This window comes from Medicago truncatula, chromosome 7, assembly GCF_003473485.1.
Source record: "Medicago truncatula cultivar Jemalong A17 chromosome 7, MtrunA17r5.0-ANR, whole genome shotgun sequence".
NCBI lineage: Eukaryota > Viridiplantae > Streptophyta > Magnoliopsida > Fabales > Fabaceae > Medicago > Medicago truncatula.
In genome coordinates this window covers 48,182,412-48,196,323 of record NC_053048.1, presented here as the reverse complement: position 1 = coordinate 48,196,323, position 13,912 = coordinate 48,182,412, and the positions used below count along the sequence as shown (strand labels likewise).

Genomic DNA, 13,912 nt, shown 5'->3' with positions numbered 1-13,912 from the left:
CATAATATTTTTCAAGAGTATTTTATTGAATTCATATTTTATTTCATTGTATCTTTTTTTTCTGCTTCAAAAAAAGTCTAAAAATATAAGATGTTTGCCTTCAACATTTTAGAGCTGCACATGAACATCAATTATTTTACAACAATAAAAGCTCTTTAGAGCTTGAAATAAATGCAACTTGACTTTAAAAATTAAATTTTTATTGAGTTTAATAAAATAATTTGAAACTCATAACTCATATCACTTAATTTTCAAAATACTTACACTCAGAAATTTATCTCCAAAAATTTATCTAAAACATTTTCCCATTGAAAATAATAAAAACAATTTAAATAGTATTTGTTTTTCTTAACTTGAATTTGGCTTTAAATCATTTACCTACCTTATTCTATTGGCAAAGGGATGACAATATTTCTTAATTCCGTATAGAATGTGTAGTTTAAGTGGTAATTCTTATTTATAAATTGTGTGTCATGTTTTTAATATTTGTAGTATTTTAAATCATTATGAAGTGTTTCAATTCAAGTGTCTTTTGTCCCCATGAGTTTAGCTCAGTTGATAAGAACAATGTATAATATATGCAAGGTCCGAGGTTCAAGCCCCGAACACCACCGAAAAAAATTCATGTGTCTTTTTTTTCTTTTCGTTTGGTGCATATTGGTCTGTAATAGTGCATGTATTATATTAAATGAGTTGAATACAACCGATCAACTAAGATTTAATTCTCAATATTAATTATTACTAGGCTTCGAAACTTTATGTCGAAACACTTTGAATATCTTAATTTCATAGTGATGGTGTAGTGTAATTTGTAAACCTTATTATGTAAGTTGCATGTCATGTTTTTTAACCTTATTTTACTGTTTCTGTTGTTAAATCATTTTGAATTTTGTTTTCATTATTTTTATTCTGTCCAATTCAAATTATATTGTTCGATAAAAGATACGTTAACCCGTATGAACGCACGGGTGATACACTAGTGAACAACAAAAGAAACATAATCAAAGAGAGAAGCCAAATCAATCGTGAAACCTACCCCTAGAGCAGGTAAAATGAACTCAAAAACCCTTTTGCTTCTTTTTTTTTACACTACCTCAGTCAAAGGCTATTCCATAGCAACAAAACGATTCTTTAAATAATTTATAGATGTCCCTCTCCTTTCCTCGTCGGCATAAACCTGAGGTACACTAGTGCTGACATCTTTGCCCTTCCAAAACGACTGCAAAATCTCCAAGTCTTGAGCGACATTGGGATTCATGTGATCTTCTCGAATATAATCTAAATATGCCATTGCATCACTCCATGAGCCACTCATACGCATGTCATGAAATTTGTTACCTTGATGATCCTCCGCTTGTTTCTCAGTCTGAGCCAAATTGTCTTCCACCTGCATTGGTTGCACAAGAATTGCACGAACAATGACATGGCAATTACTCGAGTAAAGATATATCCTACATAACAAATAATTGTCATGTCATTGGTCCTTATTAAATTACAAACGTTCATCATCATCATCATCTAATGATAAGAAATTTATTTTTTCACGTGTATAATAACACAAGAAAATATTTCATGGATAATCCTGCATCCAAATAACACCCTGAGAGAAAAAGAAATAAAGAGAATGATGTAATATGTTTTGGTTGGTATAGGAGAATATCAAGAGCAACATCGAGTCGATGCTCCGATACCATAAAAGAGAAATGTCACATCCCCATCCAAAACTTTAAAATATTAGGTATATAGTACCTATCTCATATATTCAACATTTTAGACATCTACGTACAAAAGAGTACATAAAAAATAAATAAACAAACATTTTTATTATTTTATTTTATATTTATCGGCTATTTCAACAACTATCTTTATCAAACACTTTAATTTTAATAAGTTACATTTTCAGTTATAAATCATCAACTATAAACCTTCAATTATAGGTTACTTTTTCGGCTATCAGCTTCATGAGTTACTCCCACATGAGTTACTCCACTCAACAACTCATAATTTAGGAAGAAATTTCACTAATCCAACAGTTGATTATTGTCGTAATAGATATATGACCAATCACACAAATATTTATATAAATCCAAATTTCGTAGCAATTTAACCTAATCTATTGAAATCATTGGATGATGTATTGAGTAGTTTTAAAATTTTATAAAAATTTGTGGAGTTGGTACTCTCAATAAGAACTTTTGTATGTGTGTGAGGCTACATTTGTCTAATTATAAATGTCATTTTGAATCAAACATACTTCCTAAAAAAATATTAGTTAGTTGAATTCAATAGTTAAATATGTATTCATCACCATCCATTAAGTGGTTGAAAAGAGTGAAATGTTTTTTTTAATGACAAATGATAGTAAATTAATTAATTATGTTAGTTTTTTGTTTGTCAAGACTTGAAATTGGACTTTTCCTCAACTCCATTAATATCTTGGTTCAAATCAGTTGAGTCACCACCCCAATGAATGAAATAATTAGGCAGACTATTTAATTAAACAAGGACAATGTTAGAGGACCTCAATAAGTATTGTCTTGTTATTCGAATGTGATGCTCCCTCGGGTTGGGGCATTGAACAAGAGTAGTTGTCGAACCTCAAAACATAACCCTCTTCCACAAAGTGATACTTCATCCGGCCTCGATTATAAGTAACATTTCACTTATTAAGTTCATTAAATAATTGATATATCTTGTGTATAATACAAACCATATACATTAATTATTCAATAAATCTAAAAAGTGATTATTTTTCTTATAATTGAAACCGAAGAAAGTAAATTATTTGAGTCATAAATTTTTTAAATGAGAACCTTATACGAGACAAATGAAGTACTATATGTTAAAATTACAAAGAGATCGCTATAATAAAGTTAGTACTTTACTAAAACAAGTAAAAAAAAATTTTTTTAAGGGAAAACAAGTAAAATTCTTGTTGTGGGAAAAAAATCTGAAATAATTACTAAGAGAATTCAAATTTTATTCCAAAAAAATAATTAAATTAAGATTTCAGTCAAACTAATTAATTGTTTGTGAAAGTCGGTCAAAAGTAATTAATGACACTTTGAAAAATTTGAAATAAATAATAAAAGAATACAAATTTTATTAAAAAAAAAATAATTATTCGGTCAAAAACTTTAATGAAACTTACAATGTAAGATTCAATATGTTACAAAAATCATCTATAAATTTGTGAATGACTTCGACCCATCCCTCACAAATCAAAAGCAAACTCGTTCTTCAATATATCACTCACAAGATTGCAAATTTGGATTGAGCATAGTTGATTGCACTGCAACCAATACATCTGAACAATTCGATTAAGATCAGATGGTTTGGATTTTAAGTTCAATTTCGAACTTAAAATCTGAATTCTCCGATCTTAATTAGATGGTTCAGATGTGACTGATTGTAGTGCGGCCACGACATCCAGAGTGCACACAAACCTCGTCCCATGAACACTTCATAAAATTCAATGCAGTTCTATAAAAAAGATATAATTTTGACAAAAATCCATGTTTACTTTTTAGATAACATGTATCATTCAATTTTCTGTTTAGAATCCTTCTTTCACCCTATTTTCTCTAATTATATGTTCAATTGTTTGCTTTTTACTAAGATTTTGTTTCTCAAAATCACATGGATTGTAGATCCATGAAGCTATATTAGCTGATGGATGATCAAATACTTCATATCAAATTACAATAACTTTAGGTATGTTATTAAGTCAGACATACATGATTTTGTATTTGTATATGTCTTCTTGAGACATACAGTTTTAGGGTTGTTATCTTGGAAGTCAATTTGAATTTTATGTGTGTGGAGGTAGATTCATTTGTCCTTTGTTGTTGTTGTTTAATGGCTAGTTTTAATTGGATATATAAAAAATGGTTATCCTTGTTGATTTGATTTTGTGCTTATTTTTCAACTATAAATATAAAAGTGTTCAATGTGGATTTGTGTTTTATTCATGTATAAATCATTTGATAAAATTATGATTAATTGTGTTCAATTGATTGTTAATGGGTTATGACACTTGTTATATATATATAAGTTATGACACTTTGTTATATTCATTAACCACCAACTTAATACAACTAACCACATATTTAAATTGTGTTAACCTATCTCTCTAACTAAAAGGACCTTCGACCATCCGAAATTCTCACTTCCAAAAGATAGGCGTCGTGATGTAGTCTCAAGGGTGGTGGTGCGACGAGATCCATCCTCCACAACGCCGTTTAACCCTGTCATTCCACTAATTGTCTCCATTTTATGTTGGGTTGGTGGGTCGCGATTCTGGATCGAGGTTGGATCATTTTGTGTTTCACGATCTCTATTTGGTTATGCCTCCTCGCCGTCTAAAGGTTTAGGTTTGTGCAGGTAGGGAGCAGCGTCGCCGCATTACCCTGGCCTCTAAACCTATTCATGTTTGGTTGCTTCATACTCCGTATGGGTTTTTTTCTTTATGTTATTGATTGTATTTTTCAGGGTTGATCACTAGGGAACTGAATAAATAGCTGGTTCATGCTCATGATATTTGGATCTATGATGTTTCAAGATTTATTGAAATCTCCAAGTTTCAAGGGTTCAGGTTTCACATCGGCGTCGCCTTAATACCTCTATTGGTCATTGTGATTGCTCAGACCGGTTTGTTACCCTCACGTCCTCTTAGTTTGATGTTGGATAGTTGGACTCGAAAGAGTTATGTTGCTTGCTCTCTTTTATTGGAGGGAGTTGGTGGATCTTGGACTAGTTCCGTGTTGACGGTTGATCCATACACCAACTCCTTAGAGCTCTAGCTAATGTCTCAAACTATATGCATCATGGTCGCGATCGTTGTTTGTTAGGATGAACTAGGGGTTGAATCTACTAATGTTGATTTTAATGTATTCATTACCCGTAAGGGTTGAGCTACACTTTTACGTTGATTTACTGGGTTAAGTTTTATATCCCCTAATATTTGTACTTTTTTTAATCTAATTTTTGTTTGCTTACTAAAAACCTATTTTAATTATCAAGAATATTGTTGAATTTTAATGTCTAATATATATGTCAAAACAACACTGCTTTTTGATGTGTACCTGATTATATTTTCAAAAACTTAACACTGAATTATATAATCTGAAAATACAAGCTTGAAATTGCTTATCGAAAGCTTGATTTCACAACTTTAATTACTAAGGCAAGTTTATTTATTTATTTTATACCAAAAAGATAATATAGCAGTGCACTATATATATATATATTAAACCAAAAGGAAAGGGAAAAACAAACAAGAGAAATGCAAAGGAAAATTCTCCTTAATGATGAACAAACCTAAAACTAGGCAAATGAACCAAGGAAAGTCTTTAGATTTGTGTATCAGTAACTAATTTTTCGAAAAATGTCAAGTGAATGGTTAAGGAGAAACAGTTCCCTCTTAACATCATTACTTAGTTGATGCCAAACAAACAATTCTTGTCCTTGGTATAAAAGTTAAATTAGATATAGTATTTACAATATTTGAGCATTGTATAGACTTACATATTGGTTACCTTTGTAGGACAATAGCTAAAGAAAACTACATAAGTACTTAGGGTAGATTGTTAAATATAGACCTTATCCTAAATAAATTATTGTAAATATGTTTATTTTTTTTGTTCAGGGTTCAAACCCATATTTTACATATATTATATTATACATTATCTTTATCAACTGAGCTAAATTTACGGAGATATAAATATGTTTCTCCTAATTGAACATTTTTTTTTTGAAAGACTCTCCTAATTGAACATGACTTGGGGATTTTGTATTTTTATAGTTTTATTTTATTGTAATAAGAATTTATCAAAGGGTAGATTTTCTATGTCTAGTTTCATTTTTTGTTTTTGTTTTTACTTATTGTTTCAAAACATATCTAACTTTTACTCGTTCTTCATCTTATAAAGTAACTAAATAAATCATAAAATTTATCACGTTTTCTTCCATCAATTTAGATCCACTACCAATGGAAAATATTTTCCACTTTTCCGCGATTATTTATATTGACGTTTGTAGGTTGTGATAATGTTTGTTGCTTCATTTAATTATCGTATTTACTTGCTTATATTTATATGCACGTACGTCGGGACTATCCTTCTAACTTGCAAGGTGAACTATTGCAGCTTTTATAATCTGGATAATAATCAATGGATATGCCATTGGATTTTAGTATTCCACCTTCTTTTTTTTTTGACAAAATTTTAGTATTCCACCTACAAACCCTATTTCATCTTTAAGTTAGAGGTTTTCTAAAAAAATAAACTTTAAGTTAGACGTATTTTGCCTTTCGCTAAAATTGTATTTTATACATTACAAACAATTGAAAAAAGTATACAGGCACTATTAAAAACTAATGCCTTATGTTTGTACATTACTAAATTGTTTGTAGTTAGAATTATAATTTTTTAGCTTTCCAAGAAATGAAAACATTGTATTCGTGAACTTTGCTCAATTGAGAGGCACATTTGAGACCAGGACACACACATGATAATTTTGTTGTATATAAACATGTATAATGAACCAGGGCATTACGTGGGTCGATCAATACAATCAATTAGGTGTTTACCATTGTGGCAAAATGTGGGTCGATCAATTGATGACCATAGGGAGTTTCAATTTCCAGATTTATATTTTTTTTTTTTGTCAAGCGATTTATGTTATTTTAATGGCTTAATAGCAGTTTTCGGTCCCTAACTTTCACAAAGTTACGATTTTGGCACCCTAAGAAAAAAAAACTACAAAATCGCCCACTAAGTTTTGCAACTGTAGTAGTTTTGGCCCTCAATGCCAATTTTTGGTAAAAAAAAAATAACACATGACACCTCACTTAGGGTGCCACGTCAACGTAGACCGAGTCAAAATTGGCCTTGGGGACAAAAACTGCCACAAATGCAAAACTTAGGGGCGGTTTTGTAGTTTTTTTCTTAGGGGGCTAAAATTGCAACTTTGGAAAAGTTAGGGGGCTAAAACTGCTATTAAGCCTATTTTAATATCATAAACAAACAAGTGATGAAAAATAATATATTCTAGATTATTAAATATAAATTTTAAAAGGGAATACTTAATATTTGTTAAAAAAAAAAAAGATGTTTGGAAATGAAATGATATATAAATGGTACAAAATGTACATAAAGATGACAATCCCATATGTTAAGTAAAACAAATAGAACATATAAATTGTTTGTAGTATTTAAATGTAAGAAGAAATTAACCTTCAAAGAAAATGAATTCATGCAACCTAAAATAAAAATCACGTAAGTACCAAGGATACCCATTGTTGAATGAAGTTGGTTTTTGACGTTGTTTGTAGTTTGTTATTTGTCCCATATTGCTTAGGTTTTCAGGTTGTGGAGTCTATAAATATACTTGAGTAACCTCATCCGTTGAGCTAACTTTTGGGATGAGATCCAAACCTAGCTTATATGATTGATTGGTTGGGTGGTAGGTGATGGTAGGAATACGTTCTTTTGGACTGATAATTGGTTGGGTGGAGCTCCCTTAAGGCTTCAGTTCAGCCGCTTATATGATTTATCAGTGTATAAGGAGTATTCGATGGCGGAAATGGCAAATTTGGGGTGGGGGGAAGGTGGTGAGGCGTGGGGGTGGCAGAGACGATTGTTGGCGTGGGAGGAAGAAAGTGTCAGGGAGTGTAGTGCTATGTTGAGTAATGTTGTTTTGCAGGATCATATACAGGACTTTTGGAGGTGGCTTCTTGATCCTATACATGGTTACACGGTTCGTGGGACGTATCGTTTCCTAACATCTGATGCAGAACCGGTGGTGGAGGGTGTTCAGAAAAATGTGTGGCACAAGTTAGTTCCTTCTAAAGTTGCTCTCTTTGTGTGGCGGCTACTTCAAGACAAAGTTCCAACTAGAGCAAATTTGGTGCGAAGAAATGTTATCCAACCTAACGGTATTCTATGTGCTGGTGGGTGTGGAAACATTGAGACAGCGGATCATCTTTTTCTTGGTTGTAACCTTTTTGGAAGTGTTTGGTACTTAATTTGTAATTGGCTTGGCATTTGTTATGTTCCTTCATGTCAGCTTTCTGATCACTTTCTGCAGTTTAGCAACATGGCGAGTATGCCGAGATTTTCTCATACTTTTTTCAAGGTGATTTGGCTCGCTTCTATATGGGCAATTTGGAAGGATCGAAATAACTGTATATTCAAAAATGCGGTAATAGATCCTCAAATCATTCTTGAAAAAGTGAAGCGGGATTCTTTCTTTTGGCTATATTCGAATCGTATTTCGTTAGCTTTTGGTTTTCATGATTGGTGGAGACATCCATTACTCTGTTTGGATGTCAAGTAAATTCTTTGTTTCATTTCTTTTGGTGGCGGCATCTTTTTGCTAGGTGCCTTGTGTCTGTAACAGATATCTAGTGATTCATCAATTTTAGCACACCTTGTGCGGGGTGAATCACTTTTCGTTTGAGTAATATATTCCATTTTGATTTGTTAAAAAAAAAAAAAAAAACTAGTGCAATATATAGTACTGATAAAAGAAGAAATAAATTTTTAAAATTCTTACAAAAAAAAAAGAAGAAATAAAGTTTTAAAATATATGCATGCGGGTTAGTTCAGTTTTGAAAAATCAATCTAAAATTTGATGCGAGCCAATCGGTTTTTGTAAAAGAACCATCGAAATTACAATTCAACAATATTCGGTTTTACGTGGTTTTTGTTTTTTATTTTTTGTTTTTTTTTATCAATTTGCGCTTTTATTTTGGAACGGTTTGAATTTAAACACCGACAGAACTCTCTTTCGAGGATCTCACACTTGATAGTAATTATTACATGGGAAGGGTCATAAGAATTGAGAAGATGATGAGGAGGATATCAAACAAGCCTGATCAATCACAATGACCAATATAGATATTAAGGCGACACCTATGTAGAATATGAACCCTTGAAACTTGAACTGGGAACAACATAGATCCAAGTATCATGAGCATGAATCAGGTACGTACCTATTCAGTCCCCCGGAGTACAACCTTGACGAATACACAGTCAACAACAAAAATAAGCAAACCTAAACATAATGGGAAGGACCCAAAAACAAACATGCATGTTTAGAGGCCAAGGTAATGTGGCAGCCCTGCTGCCTATCTGCATAAACTCAAACCTTCAGACGTCAAGGAGGCATAACTGAACATATATCTTGTTATCGTGAAAACACAACAGTCCAAACCCAATCAAGAAATGCGACCCACCGACCTATTGAAACTGGAACCAACCAGTGGAAGGAGAGGGTTAAACAGTGGTCTGTGGAGGATGGATCTCGTCGCACCACCACCCTTGAGGCTACATAATGCACTTGTGTTTTGGAAGGGGGGATTTCGGATGATCGGAGGTCATTTGGGTTAGAGAGACACGAGTTAACTCAATCCAAATGTGGTTAATTGTATTAGGTTGCTGGTTAGTGAATTTAACAAAGCGTCATAACTCATTAATAATCAATTGAACACAATTAATCATAGTCTTATCAAATTATTTATACATAAATAAGACACAAATCCACATTGACCACTTTTATATTTATAGTTGAAAAACAAGCACAAAATCAAATCAACAGAGATAGCCATTTTTTCCATATCTAAATTAAATTAGTCATTAAACAATAACAACAAGAATCTAATTCCACACACATAAAATTAAAATCGACTTCAAAGATATCAACTCTAAAACTACATGTCTCACGAAGCCATATGAACGCAGAGTCATGTATGTTTAACTTAATAACACACCTAAAATCATCGTACTTTGATGAAGTATTTGATCATCCACTAACTAATATAGCTTCATGGATGATGGATCTACAATCCATGTTGATCTCCAAAAACAAAATCCTAACAAAAACAAACAATTGAACACATAATTAGAGCAAATAGGGTGAGTGAAGGATTCTAAGCATTGAAAATTGAATGATGCATGTTATCCAAAAAGTAAACATGGGTTTTTGTCAAAATGATATCTTTTTGATAAAATTGCATTGAATTTTATGGAGTGTTCATGAGCAAGATTTGTGTGCCGTCAGGATTTCATGACCGCACTGCAGTCAGACACATCTGGACCATCCAATTAAGATTGGACAAACCAGATTTTAAGCTCGAATTTGAACTTAAAATCTGGACCACCTGATATTAATTAACTGGATTGCCTAGATGTGTTGGTTGTAGTGCAATCAACTATATTCAATCCAAATCTATGATCTTCTGAGTGGTATATGGAAAAATGAGTTTACTTTTGATTTGTGAGGGATGAGTCGAAGTCGTTCACACATTTATAGATTATTTTTTGTAACATGTTGAATCTTACATTGTAAGTTTCATTAATTTTTTTGACCAGAAACTTTATTTAATTCTTTTTTGAAATAAAATTTATATTCTTTTATTAACTATTTCAGATTTTATTAAATTTCATTAATTATTTTTGACCGACTTTCAAAAACAATTAATTAGTTTGACCGAAAGCTTTACAGTATTTAATTATTTTATAGGAATAGAATTTGAATTCTCTTATTAATTATTTCAGATTTTTTTTTTCCCACAACAAGAATTTTACTTGTTTTCCCCTCACATTTTTTTTACTTGTTTTAGTAAATTACTAACTTTAATATAGTGATCTCTTTGTAATTTTATAACATATACATCATTAGTCTCGTATAAGGGTCTCGGTTAAGAAGCATCTAGCGCAAGTGATACCAAAAAATGGGAGGCAACAAGAAGAAAAAAAAAAAGTGTTGTATATTTTCCAAATTAATTGAATTGGATGAAAAATAACAATAGCTGCTAACACATTGGAATGCTTGCTTCCAATTGTTCTAATCAAGTGTATGGAAATGTTGATTTTGGAGATTAACGTGAATAGCCTGATCATTGCCGAAAGAGGAAAATATGGAAAACTTGGACTTTTGAAATAAGGGTCTTTATAACAAGTGTCTTAGAGCATCTATATATATATATGCCATCCTGTTAGTATGTGTTTTCGAAAGGCTATAATAGATGCAGTCAATGAAGTTTGACTTAGGTTTTGAAAAGAGTTAATGAGTTCGACTCACAAGTTTGATCGAATTTATGGATTTAAAGAGATTTTTTGTTTTTATGGTGGTGGTTCGACAAGCAAATAAGAGTCGAAGGGAAGTTGGTGCCAGATAAAGGAGCCAAGCAGCACTTACCGTCCGAAGGAGGTTATTTGAAATTCAAATGTGTCTGTAATCGTCATTAGCAGTTATGTTCGAATGCTCTTTGTAGGTAGTTACTTAGTATAAATACTAGTTTTTCATAGAAAAAAGGGTCACAATTCAATCATACATAAAACTTACGCTCAAACTATCCGGATTCAGAGAGAAACGAGTAACAAGTCACAATGTATGAATCTGTGTACCAATTTACATTTAATCAATGCAATTTACGTTTATTTCTTTAAATTTCATTGCAATTTACTTGTTCTGTTCAAACAATTTACTTTATTTCTTTGAAGATAACTTCGACGGGTTCAACCTTTGTTGGATTCGACGGTTATATTCATATTCTGCATAACAATATCAAGAACATTCATCATTTTCTAAAAAATAACAAACCTAATATGTTCCAAAGATCTTACAAGTAACTATTTTTAAACCAACGGTTGTTTACCAAAAACAAGGGCAAACACATCCATATTGATACTATAAATGGATCTCATTCAATATATTACTTTACTTTTATGTTTTTCAATTATTTAGAATATTCAACTAAATTTTTTAAATATCAACACTACATATCCAAAATTTTAAAATGGCCCCATTAATTTTACAATATACTACAAATTTATATTTTAAATTATAAAATATTGAAAAGGTGAGAAGGGAAGAGAATGACACCGTTGCCAACGTAGTAATCATTTGCCAAGCAATATCCAAACTAACACAAGGTGTACATGTTGGCTAAGACATTGCCGATAATTATGCTCTTAAGACACCTAATAAGTATTCAAAAATAAAAACTACCTATAACTTTTATGCATAAAAGTATTTCGAAACCAAAGCGATCACTCTTAATGTTGATTTGGTGTGCTTGTACGTGGACTATTTGGAAGGAAATGAACAACATAATATTTCAAAACAAAGCCTCCTCCGTTTCTAAGCTTCTAGATAATGTTAAACTTCTTTCTTTTTGGTAGTTAAAGGCAAAATACAAAATTATTGTTTTTGATTATCATAGGTGGTGGCCAAGCCCTTTGATGTGTACGGGCATAGACTGATTTTGTTTCTTTCCTTGGTTTTGTTCTTGCAATTTTGTAACACATTTTTGTAACTTTTTGAGCCTCTCCCTCGGTACACCTTGTGTTGGGAGAGCACGGTTTAGCAGTTATATATTTCATTTTGACTTCTTAAAAAAAATAAATCATATATATATATATATATATATATATATATATATATATATATATATATATATCCAATTATCCATATTCATTTTGCAAAGAAAAAAGGTCTCCCACGATAAGAGACATATACATGTCTTTCATTAGAGAGAGAGCTTAAGTTCAATGGCAAGAGTTCGAGTTTGGGACCTTAAAATTATTTTTTATTTTATTTTAATATCGTGTGAAATGTTTTTTTTTCTGTCAATCTTTATTCGAGGGAGTCCTTGTAAGCATAACTCAGTTGGTATGGACAATACGTAATATATGCAAGGTTCGAGGTTCAAACCTCGACCACCACCAAAAAAAATCTTTATTCAAAGGAAATGCTTTGGAGACGATTGTTTGAGGGAAATGTTTTTTTTTTTTTGACAAGAGTTTGAGGGAAATGTTGTTGAGTAAAAATAAGTGTGTGAAATTTTCTAGGTGTGTGTTCACATGGGAAGGTTGATTCCTTTCCCATCATGGGAAATGTGATTTTTGATCTTTGATATATTAATAAAAATATTCAATGGTTGAGATGGATCACTTGCTACCTATTGCTAACTTTTTGGTTTTAAAATTTGTACAAAAATTATGACCCCACATTATATTTGTTTAATGTTATTTTATTTAATGGGCTATAGGTACAATATTAGACAATGGACCTATGAATAAAAAGTTTATTCTATTTATTTTTTGTAAAATGTTTTTTCTCCTCCCGCTAAAAAAATATATAGTTTTTTTTTTTTTGAAAGAAAATATACAGTTTATTATATTATAGTGGTAAAAAGATATTCTTAATATATGGTAAAGTTTATTCTGATATTTTTTTTTTAAAAATTAATAATGAGATTGCTTAAGAAGATATTCTTAAAAAAATTAATAATGTGAAATTTTTTTTTATTGATATATGAGATTGCGTTTATGTCTGATGCTATAGTTTAAATACTGGAAAAAAATGTACTTAATTGGATTATTCTGTCAATTTATTTTTGATGATTTTTTTTCTTAACTATTGATGTTCGTTAATTTTTTTTTGGTATAATTGACGTTCATTATTTTATTGACTTTTTTTAGGGAATTGAGGTATCACATTTTATTTATTTACATTGTCAGAATAGTGGTTGATAAAAAGTGTTAACCATCCTTCAACAAAAAAAAAAGTGTTAACCATGTATTTGTGTATTTTAATTATCCTAGTATAAAACAATATTGCTTGGGTATAAATATTTTGGAGTGACATAGATAAGTGGGGTTTAAAAAGTAGCATTTTTAATAGGGGAGGGTGTAATCTAAATTTTGTATTATATTGCACTAAATTATGTTTGTTCAAAGCAACACAACAAAAAAAGCTTTGCTCAACCTGTTTGACTGCTAGCTGTCCTTATAAAACAACATTTCCCATGGTGGGAAGGTTTTACACCTTCCCATGTGAAATGCCACCAATTTTCTAAGAGTCAACAATTTGGTACGGACTATACATACATCTATCCATTGTA

At 31.1% G+C, this 13,912-nt stretch overlaps 1 protein-coding gene across 1 annotated transcript; it reads left to right on the top strand.

Moving 5' to 3' along the window:
* The first annotated feature begins 7,575 nt into the window (after positions 1-7,575).
* LOC112416726 (uncharacterized) lies at positions 7,576-8,337 on the top strand. The gene has a single exon (XM_024771079.1). The coding sequence runs from the start codon at positions 7,576-7,578 to the stop codon at positions 8,335-8,337; it is 762 nt and encodes a 253-aa protein (XP_024626847.1).
* Positions 8,338-13,912: the final 5,575 nt, after the last annotated feature.